Source organism: Micromys minutus, assembly GCF_963924665.1.
Source record: "Micromys minutus genome assembly, chromosome: 13".
In the NCBI taxonomy this organism is placed as follows: Eukaryota; Metazoa; Chordata; class Mammalia; order Rodentia; family Muridae; genus Micromys; species Micromys minutus.
In genome coordinates, this window is record NC_137982.1 from 24,417,635 (window position 1) to 24,443,203 (window position 25,569).

General features: G+C 45.3%; 1 protein-coding gene across 1 annotated transcript in view; it reads left to right on the plus strand.

Annotated features, from left to right (window-relative positions):
- KIF5C (kinesin family member 5C) overlaps positions 1-25,569 on the plus strand; it is a gene marked incomplete at its 3' end in the record, with an annotated part of 134,739 nt that overhangs the window by 64,398 nt on the left and 44,772 nt on the right. The window contains exons 4-11 of the mRNA XM_080927207.1: positions 482-586; positions 5,472-5,520; positions 5,767-5,822; positions 6,532-6,619; positions 9,497-9,621; positions 11,711-11,815; positions 12,167-12,315; positions 22,761-22,909. Coding sequence (XP_080783333.1) covers positions 482-586; positions 5,472-5,520; positions 5,767-5,822; positions 6,532-6,619; positions 9,497-9,621; positions 11,711-11,815; positions 12,167-12,315; positions 22,761-22,909 — 826 coding nt within the window. The remainder of the gene's footprint in view (positions 1-481; positions 587-5,471; positions 5,521-5,766; positions 5,823-6,531; positions 6,620-9,496; positions 9,622-11,710; positions 11,816-12,166; positions 12,316-22,760; positions 22,910-25,569) is intronic.

Below are 25,569 nucleotides of genomic sequence, written 5' to 3' on the forward strand. Positions count from 1 at the left end.
GGACTTGTTTTCTGGCCAATCTCTATAACTATTACAAGTTAAACTAAAGCATGATCATCTGTCTTCCACCCTCTTCCTTCCCATTCTTTTACTGCTTCTGTGTGTGTGGATTCACACAGGAGGGAAGATGGTGCCCTCCCCCAGCCAGAATACCCCGCCCTGCCCAGCCAGGACAGCCCTCGGCTGAAAACAGAGGGGACCGTGTGTGCGTGTGTCTGTCTGTCTCTCTGTGTGTGTTTGCTTCCTGTTTTATAGGTTCTGTTTAAGAAGCCCTGGGTTGAGCCAGGACTGATGCCCATGTCTAACCTTGTCCACCCAACAATTGTTCTAGAAACTTCTGTTTGTTGTATAGGAACAAGCAAAACATGACCCACACAATCAATTTTACAGCTTAAATTACATTATTTGAAAAAGGCAGACCCCTGTTCCTCTCCTGTATTTCCCAGGATTCCTTTGACTGTTCTGTGTCTTTTGCTCATAGGGGAAGTTGCATGACCCTCAGCTTATGGGTATCATACCGAGGATTGCACATGACATTTTTGATCACATCTATTCCATGGACGAGAACCTGGAGTTTCATATCAAGGTAAGTGAGTTTTACTAAGAACAAGACAGGCTTCTGGACCCCCAAGTCACAGTTCTTAGTCTTCCTCCTTTTATATCTGTGTACAAGATGGCTTCTTTTAATTCAGGTGTCATTCTGTAGGAATCCGACCCTACAGTTAGTAATTTTGGTCAATACCAAGCATTTGGAATGGTTTGCTTGAGACAGAAATACAAAAACATACAAGCCCCCTTTAGGATGGGATCATACCCATTGCCTGGATTTTCCCCTTTTCCCTGTGCCTTTCTGAGGACAGTCCAGAAATATGTCTGTGTGTGGGTCAGGACACCCGTCCCCAATATGAGTTCCCTGGATCACAATCCCTTGCATTACCAACAGAGAAACCCCCAGAGAGAAGCATTATATGGCCATATAAACTTGGAAAATACTTTATGACCAGTGCTAAACTTATCACAAATGCTGTCGTGAATAGTGTGGCTCTCAAAAGGAATGCACACCCACACTCCCTGACACATGCATCCTGCTTTGGGAAGTGTTGGCAGGGAATTCGCCTGCCTTTTTTCTCTTCCTTTTTGTTATTTTATTGCAACCCAGAAATGCTAATCTTGCTTAAATTTGAATAGAAAGGGAGACCTCTACTTTGTTTTTATTTCTGTTGCCTTATAAAATTTGAACTTCTTTGTAAATTCCAGAAGGTTACTCGTTTAATCAGAAAGACGTATCATAAAGTGGTAACTGTGTGGCCAGTGTAGAACAGGTTGTAGTGATCAGGAAATTCTAGCCCTGGGTTTTTCTTTGTTTTTAAATTTAAAAAGAGAGAGAGAGAGAGATAATTCATACGACATAAAATTCATCCTCTAAAAACATTTTTGTGGAGCTTAGTATATTCCCCAAACTGTATAGTCATCTTTCTTATATAAATCTTTAACATTTTTACTACCCCCCAAACTAACTACCCTGTTCTCCTAGTCTTTCCTGCTTCCATTTGCCTCTTTGATTGTAAACTTTGCTCTCAGTTTTGCTGCATGTGGTCTTGGGCAACATGACAGCCCCTTGATGAATGTTCCTGCCTTCTGGGGAGAGGATGACTGGCCAGTCTAGAGCAGTCCTCACCCTGCTTCTATGTCCCCAGACACACAGTGTCTGCTTCTCCTTCTTTGTGCCTAGAGGCGTTGAAGGTCAGGGAGGAGAAAGCAGAGTAGCTCAGTGGAGAGGCTGTCTTGAAGGCTCGTTGTACACATGACTCAGTGGGTTAGTAATGAGGGAGCAGAAGTTCAGACAGACAGATGGTCCACGTTACAAACAGACTTGGTACCCTTTTTACTGTGTTAGGCTTCTTTCTGGCCTGCAAGATGGCTCAGTGGGCAAAGGCATTTGCTGCCACACCTGAAAACCCACGTTTGATCCCCGAGCAACACATGTGGGAGAGGAGAACTGCTTCCCACAAGTTTTCTCCACATGTGTACCAGGGCTCAGGCCCTTCCCATACCCACACAAAATAAATAAACGCAGCAATCAAAAGATGTAAACCTCTCCCCTTATTTATTTCTACAAGCTATTCCTAAATTTGCATTTAAAAAAGCGGTTGCTGCTTGGGCAATTATGAGTTACATTCAGCACACCGCGCACGGGTCCCTTCGTTGCTGAAAGCTTGCTTCTCAGAACCTAGCCAGGCTTCCTTAGGTCTGAGGATACAGGGCTTGTTGCTTTGATGGATCAAGATTTAGAAGCTTAGCGCTCCTTTAAGGCTGTTTGTGCTGGCACACTTTAAACTACTGTACAGGTCTTAAGTGATAATCCTCAGTAAGATGTTAAACCAATTACTGCCCTGGAAATAGTGTCTTGTGTCAGAATCTCATTATGACTAAGAATGGCGCCGGCTTGAAATGGCGGGGGAGGGGAGGACTATTCCCTCAGTCTCTGGAATCAGGTCCCTGCCATGCAGGCTCCCATGGTGCATTTCCTAGTTACACTTGCTTGTCTGTTAATAAGACTGGGAAGTGGATAAGTTAGTGGACCCTGCATTCTGAACTTACGTGCTATTGGGCTAAACCAAAAGAGGCCCAGTTCAGCCGATACTGAAAATCTGCTCCACAATGCCTCCCTCGGAGGCTTTGAATGTTATTTCCAATCAGGCTGTTGTTTTTCTGCCTAACAATGCTTATTGGTTTCCCTTCGGCCTGGTCTCACAAAGCATTTGAAATAATACAATTCACCTCACAAAAGCTGAAATGAATCCATCAACCTTCCGGTTCTAACTTGTAGTCAACAGGAACAGGGATTTAATTGCCAGGTTTGGCTGTCCGTGGTTCACGGCTACTTTTTAGATGACATTGATTTTCTCTGTAATTAGTGGAAATAAAAATCACATGTTCCAGATCTCTTGAGTTGAGGCTCGAATATGGTTGAATGCGTCGCGTGCATGTATGAAAAACATTTTTAAAAAATCTGAGGGGTAGTGGGAAATCTTAAGGGCAGCCAGACAGCCATGAACTGGAGTCAACTCACACCACAATGAGGCCAGCTTCAGGAGAGCCCAGCTAGAGGTGACTGGAATTGGGCTTTGAGGACTGCAGAGGTGAGTGTGGCCACTTGAAAGATCAGAGAGCACAGTTAGGGTCTGGCAGTGTAGCTCAGTGGTACAGTGCACGGGTGAGGCCCTAGCCAGCCAGAGCAAGCTAACCAAAACAGAACCGGGAGGTGAGAGTGGCAAACCTTCTGAATGTCAGGTGGAAGTTGGGCAGGTGACAGACAGGTGCTTGTAGAGGTACAGGCACCCAGGAGCAGGTACCAGGACACTCAGCTACTGCTTGTGGATTTCAAAGCAGGACTCTCAAAGCTGCCTGGCGCTGGGCCGTGGGTGGTTTTGATGGAGGCACAGAAAAGATAAGGGGCGGGGCTGAGCTGTGATAGAGGTTAGTGTTAGGGCAGATGGGGCTATACGTTCTGCAGACCAGAGGTAAGGTCGGTCCAGTCCTGAAGTTTCACCTGGGGAGGGACAGCCCAGCTTTACAACTGTACAGCGGCAACCATGGCTGGCTTAATGGGTGATCTATCCAGAGAAATGTGTTGTAAGGCAGTTTATCATTCTCTAAGCATAGATAAGCAAACCCAGGACGCTATGATATCACTAGGCAACATGATCTTACGGGACTGCTACTGTATATTCGGTCTGTGGTTTAATGTTATCATGCAGCCCCCAGCTATATTTCTCTTTTTTTAAAATTAATTATTTTATCTATTCCAAATGCTGTCCCCTTCCAGGTCCCCCCTTCGTGAGTTCTTCACTCCCTCTCCCCTCCCTCTGGCTTCTGAGAGGGTGCCCCCCCACTTACCTCACCCGGCTAGCATACCCCTTCCCTGGGCATCACGGTTTTAAAGGATTGAGTACATCCTTTCCCACAAGGCAGTCCTCTGCTACATATGTAGTGGGGGCCATGGACCAGCCCGTGCATACTCTTTGGTTGATGGCTGAGTCTCTGGAAGCTCCCAGGGGTCCAGGTTGGTTGATACTATTGTTCTTCCTATGGGCTTGTTATCCCCTTCAGCTCCTTCAGTTCTTCCCTAACTCTCCCATAGGGGTCCCTGACCTCAGTTCAGTGACCGGGTGTGAGTATCTGTATCTGTCTTGGTCAGCTGTTGGCAGAGCCTCTCAGAGGACAGCAATGCTGGGTACAACATGGCATCAGTAATAGTGTCAGGGTTTGGTGCCTACGCATGGGATGGATCCCAAGTTGGGCTGATCTCTGGATGGCCTTTTCCCCTGTCTCTGCTCCATTTTTTGTCCCTGCATTTCTACTTTGTGATTCTATTATTTATGTTACAGAGGGGCTTATGAGTATGGGGAGATTTTATCTGGGAGGAGAGAGTCTGACATAGACAGTATGTAGAATCCTGGAAAGAATGGTTCCCATCTTAAAGACTAATAGCTCCATTTGCCAAATCAGGAAATGGGGGCCATGTGTACATTAGATTCCTCAAAACTCATTCTTAGTTTAAGCATTGCATGGCTTCAGCCATCAGCCGAGTCACCCGGGAATTCAGAAGCTGATTCTGAATTCGGTGTCTGAGGCTCTGACTCAGTTGGAGAGCAGTTGTTTTCAGGGCTTCGTGCTCTGTAGCCGATAGGGATATATGTGGGGCTGGCGAACGTTTGAGAACAATTATTTAGAAGGCTTCCTTTTCCTTCCACAGTCTAATCATGTTTTGTTGGGTTCTGGCTTTTGAGAAAGAATATCTTCTCCAGCCCCGGCTGGCCTTAGAGTCACATTCCCCTTATTCAGCGTTCTAGTGTGGGATCATAGGCATGGCTGACACACCTGGCCAACAGTCTTTATGAAACCACACTTGTTCCAGTCCTTCACGGACTCCAAACTTGGTGGCTTCCTCAGTACTTTGTCAGGTGTCTTTCTGAGCTCTTGTAGTTCCAAGCATCCTTAGCCTCTCCTTGCTTCCTTCATGTTAATATGTACGCAGTGTTCCTGTGGAGCTGACGAGGCCGTGGCTTCAGTCCGTTGAGTGAAGTCTACTGTATTTGACCATCACTTGTTTAGGATGCTTTTCTCTTATGACTGTTACCACACATGGACATTTGCTTGGTTTGCAGCCAAGGCTAACCTTGGGCTCTCTTGTAAGAGGCTATCTAGGGGCTGACGCAAGGAACACCCGGGACCAGAGGAGTCAAAAGTGTAGAGCTAGAGAGTGGTCCATGGTTGACAGATGGGTAGGTACAATGGCCAAGCAAGAGGAACACATGGGGGGTGGCTGCCGCTCTGTGCTGAGGACTCTGACCTTTCCCTTGGGTGTCCCCTCTTCTCAGCCACAACAAAAGCTCTCATGCGTTTGATAGTGGTGTTTTAAATGTGGTATGGTATCTCAATTTCAATTTCAATTTGTGTCTGACTAGGTTTCCTATTTTGAGATCTACTTGGACAAAATAAGGGACTTGCTTGACGGTAAGTTCCACCTGAATGTGCTGTGTTGCTCTGTAGCTGGAGTCGAGGGGGGGGGGGTGAGATGAGTCAGCTTGCTTCTGCTTGGACAGCTGCTGAAAGTTTAGAGTGACGTGTGCCTTCAGGCTGTGGGCGCTTATCAGCCGCATCCTAAACTTGCCTTTTCTTTAACCATTGCTATTCTTCTCGGAGCACAGGGTTGTTAACTTCCCTTTCCTTCTTTGCATGCCGTCATTTTCACCACCACAGTGTCCAAGACCAACTTGGCTGTTCATGAAGACAAAAACAGAGTCCCCTATGTAAAGGTATGCAAAGACTTCAGGCAATGCAGCTAACTTCTCCCCGGTCACTGTCCAGATATTACATGAGATGCTATAAAGAGTATCCAAAAGGCATAGTTATCTATAACATCAATATGGCTATATATACCAATTATTATTATTATTATTATTAATTATTATCATCATCATTATTATTAATTATTAGCTGGGAATCTAACTAATCTAATCTAAGTGTTTTGTGAATAAGCTATGAGCTATTATACCCAGCCCTCTTTTTGAAATCTATTATTTAAACATTTCTATTGAAAAGAGGTTTGGGATTGAATGCAATGGTGTATGCTGTTGCCCCTCATGGACGACTAGCGTAGCATCATGTCTACTGTGTGATGGCTGACATGGAAAATGATGAGGGTGAGGTGTATATTCTCATATTCTTTCCTCTCAATGCTTTTCTTCTTCTATCTTCTGCCTCCTGAAAGTGTTGCTTTAGCGTATGAGCATGAGCCTAAGAACCGTTTCCTCCAGCTTTATATCTAGCTTTCCCAGGGCTAGCTGATACTTCTCTTTAATGTAGAATTCAAGCCCCAGGCAAGGAGGAAGCACTGTTGGTCAACATCACTGCCTTTCTGTTTAGCTGTACCTTTAGAGGGGAAAAGGATGTTTAGCTGCTTTGAGATGCTGCTTCTTTGCGACTGCTGTAATGGCTGACCTGACCTGCCTTTGACTCTTGCAGGGGTGCACCGAGAGGTTTGTGTCAAGCCCGGAGGAGGTCATGGATGTGATTGATGAGGGCAAGGCCAACCGACACGTAGCTGTGACAAGTAAGTGTGGGGTGATGTCTATGCTTGTCACGTAGCCCCGCAATAACCTGCCCTTTGTGCAGGATGGCCGGGTGATGAGGATGTGGGGGAAGGTAGCCGAGAGTAGTGCGCAGACCCGGGCCCCTGTGCTGTGTGCGTGTGTGCAGTATTCTGAGGCCTTGACGCATTGCCTGACATTCCTTGGGTTCTGATAAAAGTTTTAGAAAGAAAACCCAAACTAATAGATTCGTGTCAAACACAAGGAAAAGCAGTTGGAGTTCTACCTCTGTAGAGGGAGAAAAATAGAAAGAGAGTGTGCGAGCAGAGAGGGCAGCTTCCAAGGAGTCCCTGCAGCACACGCTCACCGCAGGCACACTCACATGAGCTGGAGTGCCAGGCAGCTTCCGCCCACATCCCAGGGAGCGGCTCGGGTGTCTGATCCGCAGAGGCTTCTTAAAGAGACTGGCGCTGTCTCTTTCCGAGGGATGTGGACAAAGGAGAAGTTTCACACAGAGCTGAAGGAACTAAGATTTTTCAAGTTCAGAAGAGAAAAAAGGATATCGGGAGAGGATGTGTGGGCAGTGCAGCTCCTTGATGCTCTGGGTGCTGATGTTGAGGAAGCTGAGATGCGCTGCTGGAGTTAGGCACGCAGGCTGGACCAACCTGTCAGGACTCCCTAAGCTCGGCAGCTGTCCCAGGTGAAGCCTGCTGAGGAAGGGAGTGAGGTACTGCTGTACAGGAGAGACTGAAGTAGTCGTAGACCCTTCGAAGATGGTCGGAGGCTCCTGTGTGGATGGACTCCATTTCTGACCCAGAACTGGAATTCTTAGCCTCCTCTTTACCCCGCAGCATGTGAAGTGACCTACGGTCGTGCACAGTGTAGGAAACACTGCTCTGGCTGTTCCGCCTGAAACTTGGATGTACACCGCAGACCTTTCTTGCTGTGTTTCTTAAGCTGTCAGTCATGAACTGTTCACAATGCACCAGAACTGGCTGCTAGCTCCAGAGCTAAGAATCTGGAATGTTACCAGTGCTCTTATCATCCTGCCCCGGTTTTCCTCATTGTGTGTGTGTGTGTGTGTGTGTGTGTGTGTGTGTACATGCTATGTAGATGTGCATGCATGCACATGGAAGCTAGGGGGAACCCACTCCTGAAAGTTTTCTTTTAACATGTGGGTCATGGAAATTGAACCGGGATGTCAGCTTGACAGAGAGCATCTTTACTCACTAGGTCATCTCACCAGCTCTGGTTTCTATTTTAGTGTGGAAAGTATATTTAACAATGCTCTGTTGCTAAGTCCATTTGCATTGTGGGTAACATCTCACCTGTGTCTCCACAATGCTCTATCTTCCCCAGCTGAGTCCTAAACTCAGGAACCTTTGCAGCAGGTGCCTCACTGGCTGTACCGTCTCCCCAGCTCCGGCTTTAATTGTCAAGATCAGCTTTGACTATTCAGGATGCTGTGAGATTTTGTAGATTTTTAAAAGTTTAGGATAGATTATTCTACTTCCATAGATAATATCATTGAGATTTTGATACAATTGTATTCGAGTGGATTATTTTGGCTAAATTTACATCTGGTTTTTTATGTGTAAGAAAGCCTGGTGTGTGTTAACAGGATCACATGTGGGCTAGTCCACGTGCATGTGTGCGTGTTTTGCGTGTCTGTGTGTATGTGTGTGGAAGCCTGAAGTTTCTGTTGTATATCTCTTTGGCTCGAGCTTCACATTTTATTTTTATTGAGGCAGCCTATCTCACTGACGAACTACTTACCAGTTCCAGCTGGCCCAGGCAGCTCTGGGCTTCCCGTTTCTGCCTCTCCAGTATCAGGATCACAGATAACTGCCATGCCTGGCTCGCTGTTAAATGGGTTCTGGGATTCCAAACTCCAGTCCTCACGCTTGCTCAGCAAAGCTTTATCTACTAAAACTGCCTCTTTAGCCACAATTTGGATCTTTTAACACTATTTAATCTTCTAATAAATGATCAAGGGTCATGTTTCCATTTATCTGTATCTGCTTTAATATCTTTAAGTGACATTTTCTAGCTTCTGTCTAAAACCCTGTCATTTTCTTTAAGTTTATTCCTATTTTATTATTTCCATTGCTAATGTGAATAGATTTCTTTCTTAGTTTTTCTAGGTCAGGAATAGAAACACAAATGCTTTTTGCATGTTGATTTTCCTATCATGCAACAAATTACTTATTTATGACTTTTTAAAATGGGATCTTCAGAGTTTTGGGCTTTTTTTTTTTTTTTTTTTTTTTTTTTGCTTTTGTTGGATTGTTTGTTTGTTTTTGAACAATCTGGTGAGATACTTTCTGAGGAATTTTGAAAGTAGACTGGGACACTTGCTGGGGTCTGCTGAAAAGGGAAGCATTGTCCTTGGTATCCTGGCCATTTAGTCTGGGAGGCCTCTGTGTGTTTAACATGGGGTATAGAGGAATGTGTCTTAATTTTCCTTGAAGGAGGCGTATAGTAGTTCTGGGGAGCCCAGGCTACACACATGAGTAGGACAAACTCTGTTAGGTGCTACACTGTAATAAAGTCCTAGGGTTTCCGCAGGACCAGCAAGGAAGCTGTAAGCTTCTTGGTGGTTGAGACAGAGTAGGGTATGGGATATAGGACTTCTGGTCAACCCTGAGAGTCTGTTAACTTAAATTGCTCAAAAAGAATGTTAGGTTAGTTCCTTTGTTTGAAGGCATTGTAAATCTGTCATCTGTACAATGAGCGAGATTTTTGGTTTTGTTTTGTTTCTTTCTAAAAGAAGAAACAGTGGCCTCAGGTACCTCCCAAAATTGGCTTCACCGACATGATAAGCTGTGTTATAAAGAGTAGAGGTTCGCTGCCTTTGCTCCTGGAATCTCTGCGGATCAGCAAACTATTTTCCTTTTCAGACATGAACGAACACAGCTCCAGGAGTCACAGCATCTTCCTGATTAACATTAAACAAGAGAATGTGGAAACTGAAAAAAAACTCAGTGGGAAGCTGTATTTGGTTGATTTGGCTGGGAGCGAAAAGGTAATTGGTTCTTTACATTATCTACCATTCCCCGTGTTATTCACTCAAGTGTATGGTTACGTATAAGTTCTGTGCCTTTCCTTTCTGGTTTTAAAGAGGTTTAAAATGTCGAGGCCTGATACTATCAGGCTTCTTTGTGGTCTCCTTTTGTCCTGTGCTCTGAGAGTCCCCTGTTCATGTCAGAGGCATGTGTGTTGCAGGTTCATTTATACTGTGTAGCTTATGACTTTAAGCAGGTGTTAGTATGAGAGCCTGGCAAGCCAGCTGCACAAAGGTGGGGTGGGGGCTCTGAGGCTGGAAGAGCCAACTGTTGTATGGACTCCAGTAGTCTGGGGAGGGCTCAGCCCCTGGAACATGGTTGGCCCTGCTGCACCTTTGCCTTGCTGAGGAAAGGTCTGGAACCTGGGCTCTGCCAGTGTTCCTATCCAATGGCAGTGGGTTTGAAGCACCAGGTCTCATATGAGTGGCGTTGGGTCCTCCGGGTTGAGAAGCCTTTGGTTTGGCTGAGCTCCTCTTTCCACACCTGTGTTCTGTTCTATGCTCCCAGGCACTGGCTAAGACACATCCAGATGCACTACTCTTCCTGTACCAGCCCCTATGCCACAGCACCAGGGGATGTCCCTGAGGCCATATTCTGTTGGGGACACAGCCCCTCTGGACAGCATCATATAGCCAGTACACACGCACAGTTCCTATTTCTGCCATCATCGGTGACATTGGCTTGTTGTCCTCCCCAGGGCAGAGCCTGAATCTCTGTCAGTCCCCCAGTGAACAGGTGATTGCCACTTACTGTCCCACACTGCTAAATTCCTGAGCCCTAACTATGGGTACCAGGGTCCTCGTAAGTCATGGTTTTGGAATTGTCCTCTTACTTGGCTGAGCATTTCAAATGTTATGTGTGTGGGCTGGCCACATTCTCAGCCACTCATCAGGGTGAAGGGAGCGCATTGTCTAGCTCTAGACTGGGCTTTCTATCCCATCTGTCCCAAAGGGCCATCCTTCCCTTAGGCTGCCAGAGTTGTATCTCTGGGCTCATTGTCCTTGCCTGCCAAAGAAAGGTGATGGATGGCCCCTGATTTGAATATTTCATAGAGTTAAGATGCTCAACTTAGAGATCATCTAAAAATGCCTGTAATAGGCTACTGGTTTTTGTGGCCCATTACGCCGTGAGGTCTCTGTCTGCAAGCAGGCCGCCCTCCACAGTTTCGGGACAGAAGAAGTCTGTACTATTTTCAGAACTATTTCAGAATGCTCCTGGACAGCATTCCCCTCTGTTGTTGGGGGGTAAAGGGAGTCTCCTTCATATATATTTGAATCCATCATTGTTTAAAGTTTTTCTCCTCTTTCCTTTTAAATTTTTTTTTTCTTTTTTTAAAGAGCAGCTATTCACCCTGCTTTTTGTTCAGACAGCCAGGACAAATCTTACTCTGTCGTCCTTCCTTTAAAAGAATGGCAGTATTTGGAAATCTGTCTATTTAGTTTAAATGCTATAGGTGTTTGAAACGATCTGAACTAATACAGTGGGGGCAGCGTGTATGACAGGCTATAGAAGAGAATCCAGATTTGTAGTGTAACATACAGTCCTTGTCATCCCATGTCTCCACAAGCCTTTTGCGTTTTAGACACCCCTCTTTTCTTTCTTTGCTCCCCACTCCCTCCATGCTATGAAACATAAGTAGGAAGGAACAGAATCAGAACACCCACCTCTTCTGTCATTTGCCTGAATTTGGGGCTCATAAATGTTTTCCTCACTGTGCCCACCAGACCACACGTAACTGGGAGGCTGTGGTTTAGTCCCTCAGGACCCAGCTCATTGTGGTGACAGCACTTCTGTTGCCTGCTTATCCTGGATGGATGTCCCCCAGGGAAGGATTTACAGTTCTCCCGTTTGAGGCATTTCAGCCATTCCACTAAAACCCAATTGAGAGGAAAATGACAGCGGGGAGAGATCGGATGCTCTGCTTCCCACTCCAGGGACAGCTGGATGGGGGTAGTTCTTACTCACCTTCGTTCCCCGCTCTCCTGCGAGGCCTGCCTACTGCCCCTCTGTGCTCTCATGGTCCTCACTGCCTTTTCTGTTTCTTGGTAGGTCAGCAAAACTGGGGCCGAGGGAGCTGTTCTTGATGAAGCTAAAAATATCAACAAATCTTTGTCTGCTCTTGGAAATGTGATCTCCGCCTTGGCAGAAGGGACAGTAAGTAACCCTGTCACCACCTATTAAATAGTATTGTGGGAAGCTGCCTTTGGGATTTGTGTATTCTTATTGGGATGTATTGCCACACATCCCAGACACTCATTTATTTTCCTCTTTGGAAGAGGGATTCCTGGCTGGAGTGCCTGTTGATAGGAGCTCCACCCCACTAGGAAGTATGAATGGTGATGCTAACTTCCTATGACACGGGTCCTAGTATGGACAGTCTTTGGCAAGATTCAAAGACCTGGCTGCAAATTCTTATTCCATGTGTTTCTAACTTTGGCCAGCTTGCTTCTGTAGTTTTTCTTTGAATGGGCTGTCAAACCCAATACTCCTTCTTTTCTTAACTAGAAAACACATGTGCCATACCGGGACAGCAAGATGACTCGGATTCTCCAGGACTCTCTGGGTGGGAACTGCAGGACTACTATTGTCATTTGCTGCTCTCCTTCAGTCTTCAATGAAGCCGAGACCAAGTCCACACTGATGTTTGGACAGAGGTACTAGTGGGGCGGGGGTGTCTCAGAATCCATGCTCTTGTGAGCTAGGTAATAAAGCATAGGTGTGAATGGCTTGGAGCAGTGGTCAGAAGGGCCAATAATTATTAAATTGCATCTAGCAGATGACGTATAAACTTGAGGCATTAAATAGGGAGGCAACAGGGACTGTGTTTTCAGTAGTGGTCAGGAATGCGCCTTTCAGAAGAATGATACTGAACAAAGCAACACAAAACAAAACAGCCAGTTCATTGGTGCAGCTTCTTTTATTCTTTGTGGATGCGAAGCCTAACCTTTAGCTCTATAGGATTTCTCATACATAAAGCTCAAGACTGTTAACCACTTTAAACTCCAGTATCTGGAATTTGAAGTCCATTGCAAAGTTGTTCATAAAAACAATCAGAAACTTAGATAAAGGTAGAGTAGAGGCGTATATAACCGAGGAAAGGAATCCAATACATTAACCCTGAGGGTGGGAGGCATGAGGTGTGTGTAGAGGACAGAGCAGAGGATGACCACATTCTCACTGTTTGAAAGGCCCAAGTCACCATGGCCTGCCTCCAAATGTTAGCAGGTGCAAAGCATGAAAGAGCTAAATCCATCTTCACATGTGTGGGTGGGTTCTTACCTACCTTACCCGCCCACCCCAGCCCACCATATTTTTCAGTTTTTTGAGACAGGGTTTATTCAGTGTAATTATCCTGGCTGTCCTGGACTCTATACCAGGCTGGTCTCAAACACAGAGATCTGCCTGCCTCGGCCTCCTGAGTGCTGGGAGTAAAGGCTTGTGTCACCACACTTGGCTTCTTTGCCTTTCTTAACACATACCTTTTCACCTGCCTCGCCCTGCTGCCTTGCCCCAGCTGGCCTCTTCAGTCTGTTTTGACCCGATCTTCTCAGCCGTGTTTTTGGGTCTTGGTTACCTAAGCTTGGGATGCTGTGGATTTGGATGGTCTGAGCATCATTGGTGCTCATGATGCTGAGCCCAGACAGATGTGCTGGGGGTGGATTCTCCTACCATTATTACGTTCAGTGCCAAACAGCTGCTGATCTGTTTCTGCACCTTCACTGCATCGGGAGTTAGTGGGTTCCCTGTGCTCCCCTGCTTTAGTCCTGGGAGTATGCTGTGTGGTAGTGCCCAAGAAGTCATTTCAAATGGGGATGGGAAATTGCTGCAGCTGTTTGAACTGCATCACATATCATAGGCATTTTTCTGAGTCTCAACAGGACATAGGAGTCTTCAGCTGTGGGCGGTCTAAACAATAACTGTGTTGTAATATTGTAGAACTAATCTATATCTTAAACTGCATTGGGGTCCTTTGCTTCCTCCTAAATGACTTCCTTGATGTGTTTTATGCTTGAGGCAGTGGCACTGTAGGAGAGTGATACCTTTGTTTCTGATGGTTGATCGGCTCTCTCCCTATTTCTCTCTGAGCCTCATATCTGTCTACCTTAGAGATGGAGTGGCTCCTTCTAAGGACCTGTGGGAGGATGAGTTGCTTCCATCTTCACTTTGCCCAAGGGCTGGTAGAGAGCTGACTACAACTGATTTCAAGCTCACCTTAAATACTCTGGCAGTATTGAGGGATGAGAAGATAGCAGTGGATAAGACTAGACTAGAAAGTAGGAACAGCGTTGTAATATAAAAGACAGTTTGAATGAAATAGATTTTCACTTCTGGAGCTAATAGGTAAAGAAATGCTATAGGAAATTTAGGATTCCATGGGGGGAAATGTAATATCAAATATGTTTCTAGGTGAAATAGTTGGTCTGCTTCTTTTATCAGACCCTGAACTGCAAGAGAGCAGAGAGTACATTTGCCTGTGGCCTCAGCTTTCAGCACTGGAAGTGGACAGGGACCAATAGGTGCATGGCCACTGGGCAGTGAAGCAGGCGAGACTCAAATTCACGGTCGAGGATCCTTGGGGAACTGTGTCATCACTGCCTCCTAGAAGTTGACCTGGGTGTGAATCTGGTTTGCTTTCTAGTCAGGAGTCTGAAATATATGATAGTCGGTTCCTTTCTCTTTCTCCACATGTTAACTGATTCTTTAGGGATAATGGGTTTGTCTGTGGGCCTTCTGTCTGCTTTATTGTCAACCCAGTTATACAGCAGACATGGGTCTGAACATTAGATTAGACATGGTATCTTAGAGTGAATAGGATTAAATATGGGGCTGGAGAGATGGCTCAGTGGTTAAGGGCACTAGCTGTTTCTCCAGAGGTCCTGAGTTCAAATCCTAGCAACCACAAAGTGGTTCACAACCATCTGCAGTGGAATCTGATGCCCTCTTCTGGTGTACAGATGTATGTGCAGACAGAGTACTAAGAGTACATAACAAATATATAAAGCTAAAAAAAGAGAATAGTAAAATTAAGCGCTTTGAACCCAAAAGCTGCTAATTATTTCCCAAGTGCCAGATAACCAGCGCTCATTTTGTTCTTGCTGCAGAACCGTGGGCAGCATAATTTCTGTGGTTCTCCCAAGGACACAATGGAAGTGTATTTTTGTTGGGCTGAAATGCACTGATGTGCTGAATTAATCTCAGCATGTGCTTTAAAGGTGCAGAAACTCAAGAGTCAAGTGCCTGAAGGAAGAGCCCTACCGGCCTGTGTTAGGATTTGAAGGGAGAATCCACCCCATGGACTCTTATTTGATCAAGCTGGTCCCTTCAGCTCTCTGAGTGCGCAGCACTCTGCCTGCCGAGTTAGCCATTGCAGCCTGTGCATCAGATACCTGAGAACCAAAACCGAATTAAAACATTGTGTCCATTGTGCCTTCTAGACTCCAGCATGTTATTCTTCAGTTTTAAGTTACTCTTCGGTAGTATTTTTTTTTCTTTTCTAGCATTTTTCAGTAAAGATATTTGGGACTTTCAGATGTGTGAACTCAAACCGCTCCATTATCTTGTACGTCTACTTAATGTGCTGAGATTTGGCGGAGATGGACCAGATCAGTGTGTCTCGGTCCAACAAGAATAATTCAGTCTGTTTGCATGTTGACCGTGAGAGGGGATTGGTGACTCAGGAGAGTGTTAGTATTTGTGTTCCTGGCGTGCACTGCTCTCAGAAGGAAACCATGCTGCCGCTTTATGTCACCTGCTGTAGTGGCAGCTGGACCCAGCAGAGACTGAGTAGTGTACATTTAATTTCATGTCACAGGAGTGTGAGAACAAGCTGCCTGCAGAGGCAGAGTGAGCAGTTTGGTTAAGACATGCACACTGATACACGCGACCCAAAACCAAGGGTTTGGTCACCTCTCTTGGAGAACTTGTTGCTGGGATACTGGTAGGGTAGCCATAGCCCTTGGAGGAAGAGATACTGATGGGTGTAAAGTTTAACTAGAGGCCAGTTCTTCCCTGGTCACGAGAGCTTTAATTCCTCCCTTATGACTAACCATTTTCTCAGAAGCAGGGAGCCTTTCGAGGCCTGGAGCGTGCTTTGGGGCAGAAATGAGATCTGAGGAAGGTGTAGGTGTTTACACAGCAATGAGACTCAGTGAGGGAGCAGATCAGAAGTTGTGATGTAAATTTCACACCCAAATGCCTAAGCTCTTTAATCAAGCATGAATCTAGCTATCGATCTGGCTGTGGTTTTAGATGGCTAATGTTTGCACTTAGTTGATGGAGTCAAGCGGGTGACCCTGGGTAATGAGCGTGGCTCCTTCTGATCGTTCAGAGGTCTTGAAGAGCAAATCCTGACAGTTCTCGGGGAAAACTGAAGGCCAGAATACACACTTGCACCTGTGTTTCAAGCTGGCTGCTTGGACTTGACTTAGCTTTGTGGCCCCCCACAGATGCATGAGCCGGTTTCCTTAGAAAACTAAGAGGAGAATACACTGCATGTTTCTTCAGATCTATACCCTTCTCTGTCTCTGTCTCTGTCTTTGTCTCTGTCCCCACCCCCAGACACACTGATTTCCTCAGTAAACCCTGATGGATGGAGCTGGGATACTGGACCACCCTCCACAGAGGCCACTGTCCTCTGGCCTCCCAACATTTCCTGTGTAGAGTATACATTACAGACGTTTCCTTTGCACTGGAGGTGTGAGGTTGTCTAGAGCCTCCTTATTCCAATATGAGTTCTTTCTGGAACACCTAGAGAGCAAAGGAAGAGGCCAAAGTTAGAGGTACCAAGAACAAGCATCTTCTGGCTCCTTACGGAGGTCAGAGTAGTTAGAAGAAACTCTAAGATAGCCAGGGTGCTTGTCACGTCAAACTGCAGCCAGAGAATCTAAGTAGAAGAGATCTGAGGAGACAGGCAAGGGTGGGACTCTCTGAGCCGCTGGCTGGAGGAGTTCTCCGATGCGTCAAGGGCTTTGTTTCCAAGTGCACATGATGGGGATGTCTCCAAGAGTTAGGTGTGAGTGCTCAGCCTCGGCTGTTGAGGGAGACATGCTTAGTCCTCTTAGAACCTAAGTTCGTAACTCTTCATGCACAAAGTGGACAGTTGGGATGGAGGGCCTGAGGGGTGCTGGGATGGTGATGACACTTGAGAGCAGAAAGGTGGCCGCCCTTTCATTTACAGTAGCTATTTCTAACGTTACCACATCAGTGCTTGCCTCCAAAGACAAGGTGTGCTCGCCCTCTGCTCACTGTTGGCTGCAACTATAACTGAATCCCCCAAAGTATTAGCTTTAAGGGCTTTAAAAAAACAAACCAAAACCAAAACCAAAAAGTAAAACGCAGCGTCATTCTCTCCCTGGAGGGAGAAGAGATCTAATATTGCCCAGCCATTACCCAGATGACACACTACCAAAGTGGTATGTGACCCTCCACAGCAAGGCCACACAAGGAGAGCTGGAAAACACACACCATGGTAATGGCATCCCCGTAGCAGCAGGTGACCTCTTGCCAGTGCTTCTTCTCTTAGGGCCAAAACAAGACTGAACAAGGACTCTTCCTCTAAGGAGCCATGGACTAGGATTTTGTTCACTGCTGACTAGAGTTCCAGCTGTAAATAGGCAAATGTTTCAGCACACATTAGGGTTAATCCCAGAGTCGCACAATTTTAGTAGTAAATGACTAGAATGCAGCTCCAAAGTCACCTGTGTAGGACACAGTGTCTCCACCCAGAAGACTGGACTTCCCTGCCCCTGCCATGCTGCATGCATAAAAACAAACCGTCACATGAGACTGTATCATACTAGAGGTGTCTAATCCATCTTAGCTGGATTATCACACTCTGCCGCGAGGCGGGTGCAGTGCTTCCTGATGCGTTTCTGGATAAGCCCTATTTTTAAACAGTGTATGAGTTAGCCTTCAGACAAAATTATAAAATTGGCCTTAAGAGGCTTTCCCAGTTCCTACTGTCTTGCTGAGTTCATGTGTGTTAGGCTGGACAATAAAGACACATATCTGGGTTGTGGGCACCAGGACCCATGTTGACTTAATCATGGTAATGCTCTTTAGTATGAATCTAGGCAGTAAATATGCAGGGAAAAACAAAAGATCCAGAATTTTTTTCTTTTGAAATTATAATTATATAATTTTTACCTTCTCTTCCCCCTTCAAACCCTCCAGTATACTTTGCCCTGTTCTCTGTCCTCTCTTCCCATTATTGTTGTTACATATACTCATATGTTACACATATGTATATTTCCACCAGTGTCATGTATATGGTTTCAGGGCTGGCCACTTGGGATTCACTAACCAAACGCTGTGCTCTTTCCTGGAGAAGACTGTTCCTTCCATCCTCAGCAGTCCTTAGTTGCCTGGAATTTTTTTGTGTAGAGTTGAGCTCTCCTGGCCTTGGGTGACAAAGTGCATGAAGTTGAGTGGGTGGGAAGGTAGAAAGAGCCTAGGAGGAGTTGGGAGAGGGGAAGAATGATCAAAATATGTTGTATAAAAAATTCTAAAGCCAATAAATAAAAAATAAAAGCCAAAAAAAAAAAAAAACCAAAAAAAAAAAAAAAAAAAAAAACAAAAACAAAAACAAAGTGAAAACCAAGTCAGAACCCAGGGCTGGCTGGAGACATGACTGAAGTTATAAGCACTTGCTGTTATTGCAGAGGACCCAGGTCTGGTTCCCAGCAGCTATATGGTGACTCAGCTACCTTATCTCTTCAATTCCAGGGGATCCAAAGCTTGCTCATACACACACACACACACACACACACACACACACACACACACACACAATATAGGTAAACATTCATACCCTTGAGGTAGGCTTTCTCTGTAGCTGACTGTCCTGGAACTCAGTAGATGAGACTGGTCTCAAACTCACAGAGATCTGCCTGCCTGTACTTTTGAACTCTAGGATTAACGATGTATGCTATCACACCCGACTGAAAATAGATCTTACTCTTAACCCACTAACCCACTTAGTTATGTAAACATACTCTGTGATCCCACTGTGTAGCCTAGACTGATGCTATGTGGCTAGATGTCCACAGGAGGAAAAGCAGTCAGTATAGTAAAAGTTAGGGACTGATCATTCTGTCTTACTCACATCCAGATTTGTTAGAGTTTGATATTTATTGTGTGTGTGTGTGTGTGTGTGTGTGTGTTTAATTAAATATAGATGGGGAGATAGTGCTTTTCTGTATAAGTTTATTTATATAATGCATCTTTTTACTAATATAGCATACATATAGTAAAAAGCATAGCATAATGCATACAGTTATAAACATTTACAGATGCACAGAAACATCTGACCATCTCCCATTGCCTTAGAAACCTCTTGCGCCTGCTTAGCCAGTGCTCTGCTCAAGAATAACCACCGTCCTGACTTCAGTCCGCATGGACTGGGATTGGAATGTAAGGCCTTTGAACCTTACATGCATAAGATCACATAGTACTGCTTTTATTTAGCACTGTTGGATGTAGCAGTTTAGTGTTTATTGGTATATAGTGTTCTGTTGAATGTATTCATTATACTGTTGGTGGGTGTTCGGACCACTTTCATTTAGGGGCTATTGTCTGTAACATTGCCTGTGAACATACCTGTTGGGAAGAGTAGTGTGGTAAGGTGTGTGGAAAGTGTGTGGCACAATTATAGCAGACACTTCAAACCACTTTCTAAAATTGCAGTAACGATCCATACTCACAGCAGAATGTCAGAGGTGACATCACTACCCTTTCTCACTGGCTAGCTCTTCTGCTGGTGTAGAAAGGCATCTCGTTAGCTTACTTTCCTTTGTTGGGAGCTTAGGAATCTAGTATTCTTTGTGCAGTGCTTATTGGCACTTCTTTCAGGAACTGCCCATCCAAGTCTTTGCCTGCTCTTTCCTTCCTGACTTATGGAAGTCACTGCAGCTGGCTGCTGTCTGTAGGCACTGTAGTACCTTCTCCTGTTTTACAACGTGCCTTTTAAATTCTACTTCTAGTGAGGGAAGTTTTAAACTTTGTAGTCACTTTTTCTTTTTATATTGTATTCAAGAAATCTTCACCTAACACAAGGTCTTGAGGATATTTTCTGTATTTTGCTGTAGATATTTTATTATCTTCCCTTATGATGCATCTGGAATAGAATTCTTATGTGGAGGTTTGTTTTTTTTAACCATACATTGAAAAGACTATGTTCTTGCTCTGTGGTGCCAGCACTTCCTATAGCTCAGATGGTAGTGGTGCAAGTTTCTGTCTGGATCATTTGTCTATTCTGTTTCTAGCCTAAATTTCAGACTATGGAGTCATTTTAAGGACTATGGCTTTCTAAGTACTGATATTCATGTGTGTGCTTGTGTGCACACACATAAGCTCTCTTTTTCTCTCTAAGATATGGGAGATATTTTAAATCTATGGAGCCATTTTGGTAGTGTCATTTTTTTTCTTAGCTGATTTCTCTACTTCTTGGACTCAAGGGATGCAAACGTTTGCTCAAGTCCCATTTGGAGTTGAGAAAATTCTAAGGATCCAGCGTGAGAGTGTTTTCCTACTGTTGCTTGAACTCTAGGCCATAGTGGGCTGTATTATATTCCATCTCCTCTGACTCTGTTGTTTATGCCTAGCTCTGGGCCCTGTTTGCGTCACTCCAGTGTCTCCCCTTCCTCTGGCCTCTAGTCAGGTCAGGCCGGTAAGGAAATGGGGGGCAGACGATGGGAAAGGACAGAGGGATTGAGTGCAAGGTTTGTGTTTCCCTGCAGGCTCATGTTGGGCTGCGTTGCTCTAGACCACAGGCCTTTATGGTTCTGCCAAGTAAAGTTTTGTCTTCTATCTTTCTCTTTGAGGCTTCACCATGTTTACTACTGCAGGCATTGATTGCACTACTGCAGGCATTGATTGCACTACTGCAGGCATTGATTGCACTACTGCAGGCATTGATTGCACTACTGCAGGCATCGCACTACTGCAGGCATTGCACTACTGCAGGCATTGCACTGTCCCCCTTTCTCAGCACCTTTCCACACCTTTGTTAGACTTGGCAAATTGTTTAAGTTGGGTGGGTTGTTTCACTGCCAGGCCCTGGGTTACTACAGAAATAGAAGAATTTTCTGGGCATCTCAGGAAGTTATCCTGCAACAAACTTGATACATCTGCCCGTGGAATGTACCTCTGAGTAATGCTGCCTAGAGACAGCACAGGGCTCCATCTTTTTGTCTCTGGTACCATTTGTAGTCTTCGGGGCACTATTTATGACTTAAATAAAACCAGTAGTCTTAAAGTGCATCCTGCAGTGACAGCAAGCATCTTAGCTATGCAGGTTCCCCCTACTTCCTGACTTAAGTTGATAACAGGGGACACAGCCATGCCTGTGCTTGCAGCCGTAGGACCGCCCGAGGATGTTAGAAGGCGGGGCGAGAAAGCCAGACTGCAGCAGTTCTTAAAGTAGTAATAAAATTACTGCTGTTGAAGAATTAGAATTGAGACAGTTCTGGGTAGAGCAGCCTCAAGGTACAGCAAATGAGAATTATCCTAATTCTCTAGTAAGTCCAGCACTGATGTAGTTTAACTCCTTCTTCAGCAGTTGGGTTATTTAGCTGTCTGCTTTAGGAATTAATTTTGCAATGGCATCTGTACTGGGGAGGACGGTTGAATTACTTGCACAAAAAAAGAAACCATGTCCCGAATGTCATTTGATGACAACAGTAATTAACCTGGATCACACATCAGCTGTACCAGCAAACATGACAGTTCTAGAATTGTGTGGAGATTAAAATGAGAGTGTCAATAGCAGGTGAGACAGGACGCCATGCATTTTCACACAAGCTTTGCCTGCTTAACAAGTAGGTAGCAAATGGGCAAGGAATTTACTTTTTCCTGGACATGACTGAACCTGTCTGTCCATTTCTGTGCAAGTCTCCGTGAGCCCAGCCTTTTGTTTAATCTCACCTAATGCAGATGCTGATTTTGTTTTCTTTCCAGCTTCTCCTTCATTAACTGTCTATCTGTCATGCACATGATATCACACCCATAGACCACACACCCTAGGGTATCATAAAAAAAAATGGTGCCCATGAGACATGTTTGTCATGCATTTTTTAAAGACATTGTGAATTTGAATATACAAATATTAAAAGTCCCAACTTCTGGCTATTTTTAAACAGTGGGGTGATTTCAGAATAACCAGCCTTTTACACTAGTATGATAATGTTTGCCTTTGACGAGGATCAGTAGGAAGTCATACTGTCCCCTAGTCAGCCTCCCTCACTTATGTGGCCCACCTACTTACCTCATAGCCGTGTGTTGGCATGTGCCTAACACTTTGGTTCTAGGCACCAAAGGCATATAAGAAGTAACTGTTCAATCTGTGTCACTGACATAAGAAACTCCAAGCTCTAAGAGGTGGGGGACTTTGTCCATCCTTCTTGGTACGTTCCTAGTGTTTTGTAAGTGTTTATTGAACTGACTGGGAATTCTATTTCTAAGACTAATCTGGAAGAGTTCTGTGGGACACTTAACGGAACATGCTGAACACTAGGGTAAGCCTGTAACCCGAGGCCTGAAAACAGACTGAAATGACACAGAGGAAGTCAGACATGATGGGACCCCAGGACATGATTTGAATAGAAGTCCATTGGACTGAGAGGCTGGTGGAGTGGGAAGGAGAAGAGAAAAGGATGGTTTTGGAACCTCAAGAGATAACTGTGAGGTTGGAGCGATGGCTCAGCAGTTAAGAGAGATTGTTCTCTCGTGGGACCAGAGTTTAGACTTCAACATCCACTTCAGACAGCTCACAAACATTATTGCTCCAGGCCTCCAGGAATCCAGTACCCTCTTCTGGTCCCCAAGTGTGCAGGCATGTGCACACACATGTGTACATGCACACCCCACACACTCATCTGTACATACAGTCACATAGACAACCATACATAGAAATACACACACATACTAAAAATAAGTCCCTTTTAAAAGCCACTTTGGTTTGGCCCGTGACCCAGGTAGATGCCACAGGAAGATTTTACTTTCCCAGGCTGTTTTGGATGAAGGGAATTTGAGGTTTGGTTATATAAAAGCAGTAAGGACTAATGGCTATTCTCGGGATTTATTTCCTGTGTTTTAATCCCAGAGCGAAAACCATCAAGAATACAGTGTCTGTGAACTTGGAACTAACAGCAGAAGAATGGAAGAAGAAATATGAGAAAGAGAAAGAGAAGAACAAGGCCTTGAAGAGTGTCATCCAGCATCTGGAGATGGAGTTGAACAGGTGGCGGAATGGTGAGCTCGAGCAGAGCGTGAGGAGGCGGGGCTTATGCTTTCTCCTTCCTGTGGCCGTTGGCATCTTGGGAGACTTGGGAAAGGGGGTGACCATGGAAGTCAAGTGTTTTCAGTTCCTGTGATGATGAGTGCTTTACTGTTTTATTATTCCTGGGCACTGGGCCCCAGCTCATTCCGGCCTGTGACCTGTGCACAGTGGCATGGGCCAAGTGACCTGAATCAGTAACTCAATCAATCTCTTAAGAATGTAGTGTGTGTGTGTGTGTGTGTGTGTGTGTGTGTGTGTGTGTGTAGAAGCGTGTTATACCCAGAAAGACTGTCTGCCTCCTTTAAGACAGGGTTTCTCATTTGTCTGGAGCTTACCTATTAGGCTAAACTAGCTAGTAAACCCCCATAGTCAGTCTGCCTCCACCCCCAGCTCTGGGATTACAAGCGCACACCACCATGCCTGACATTTTTCGTGTGTATTCTTGAGATAGAACTCAGGTCCTTGTATTGAGCACCAAGTGTTTTCCTGAGAGAGCAGTTCCCCAGCCTGACTAGAATCTGTTTCTATATGTTCCTGTCCTTCACTTTCAGGGATCCTGGCTTCATGTTTACAGGAAAGCTTCTGAGATTTTGTTTTTTTTTTTAAACAAATACAGATTGCTTTGGCTAAATGAAAACTAGGGTTTGCTTCAGTCTTGCCATTTTTCTTGTGGGTAAATGTCACTTCTGGCCAGAACCTCGCCATCAGGTTCCTCAGAGTGAGACATAGTGGTTTGAAGAAACCCTTTGCTATGATGGACCTGGACAGGTTGCTTCATGACTAGTTTTTCTCCCCCTTCTTCCATCTCTTTGGTTTGCTCTATAGGAGAAAATATCTCCTAGGGCTGCTGTTCGGCAGGTGGGTGGGTTATGGGGGAGGTGTGAGGAGTGGTGTGCAGATTCTGGGCAGACACATTATTTTGGTGACTTTAGCATTATGGTGGGGCTTAGACAGTAACGGTCTGTTTTAATCTGGAAGCAAGGCAGGTCCTGTGTCAGAGGATGGCAATAGCTGGAAATCATTTGTTCTGCAGATACTTTGCTCCCCAGTGGTGCACATATTCAGCAGCTACTGCAGCCTGTGCTACCCCGAGGGAGGGAGCCTGGGGCTTGCTGAGCTGGTCTGGAGGTAGCCACGTCTGTTTGTAACTGTGCAGTGAGCTGGAAGCCTCCTGGTGAAGGTATTTGCGGCTGCTTCTTGCTAGTGAGGATCAGGTATCAACGAGCTACTCATTTACTTGAGAAGCAATTACGTGGCAAACAAGAATTCAAGGGAGGATCAAAAGCTGACCTAGTAGCCTAAATAACAGGATTTTCTTCTCTTCGGAAGCACTTCTAGCTACACGTGTGTTTCAGAAGCTGCTAGAATCATTGAATAACTCAGCACCTGCGCTGAGTGACGATCCTCGCAGTTTGGCGGAGCAGCAGAGTGGGGGTGTGTGGAATGTGGGATGGGCGGCTGCTGTGGGAAGCTATGTGGCAGCTCTGGAATCCTTTCGGGTCAGTTCTCTGGGGGATAACTGGTCCACTTAGTAAAGCCGTTTGGTGAAGGGCTCGCTCACCTGCCTTAGAAGCATTGTGTGTTGGGAAATAACCTTGTCTTAATCATTTCTCATCTCCAACCCATATCCAGTGCCACCTTGTGGAATCTGGCCTGCCTCGGCTGCCTGACTTCCTGCATGCCTAGCATCTCTTTGGGGTCCTGCATCCTCTTGGCTTCTGTATATACCACTACTTTAGCTGGCTGTCCCTCTTCCTACCCATTGCATAGCTTTGAAAAGTGTGACTTATGAGTCTTTTGGTGAAATCCTACATAAATCCTTAAGCTACATAATTTGGGAAGAGTAAGGCACAGTTTCTGGTATATTATAGACCTACAATAAATACATATATTACATAATTGTGTGCTTAACATGGAATCTGGGCAGCTGGGTGAGACCTGTGCTTTGAGCATAAAGGGAATTTTCAGTCACTGTCAATACATGTGTGGTAATAATAGTCTATGCTGTACACCAAGAAAAGAAGGTGTTCACCCAGAGATTTTATAGCAGGTACTTAACCTCTTTGAGAAGGCAATGAGGGCTTCCTTGAATAAGAAATCTGGAGAATTGGCCGGAGAGAGCAGTTAGCTGGTGAAACAGAAGATTTATGGTGACTCCAGCTTCCTGTGAGGGGAACTGAATTTGCTGTGGAATGGAGGGTGGGGGAGGAAGACCAGTGTGGGGTCTGGGCTGGGGACGCAGTGGTCTTGGATGAGCCTGGCAGGTCGATATAGGAGTCGTTCTTCAAGCCGTGAGAAACCACTCAGCGGTAGAACACATAAGAAGGGTTAGGTTTTGAAGGCCTCTTGTTTGTGCTGGAGCAAAGACTCTGGGACAGGCAGAAGAAGGTGTGGTAGAGAAAGAGAAGGCAGCTACATCGAAAGATAGGACGTAGAAGAGAGCGAATCGGATTGGTTTTGAAACAGAAATTTGCAGGGTTTGGTGAGGACTAAGCCATGTAGGGAGGATGGTGTCAAGGTGGTTCTGAGGTTTTTGTCTTGGCTACACTGGCTGGAACTTAGAACCGTTCCCTTAGACTGGAAATACAGGAACAAAACCAGACCGGAAGCAGTGTGGTGAGGTGGAAGCCCG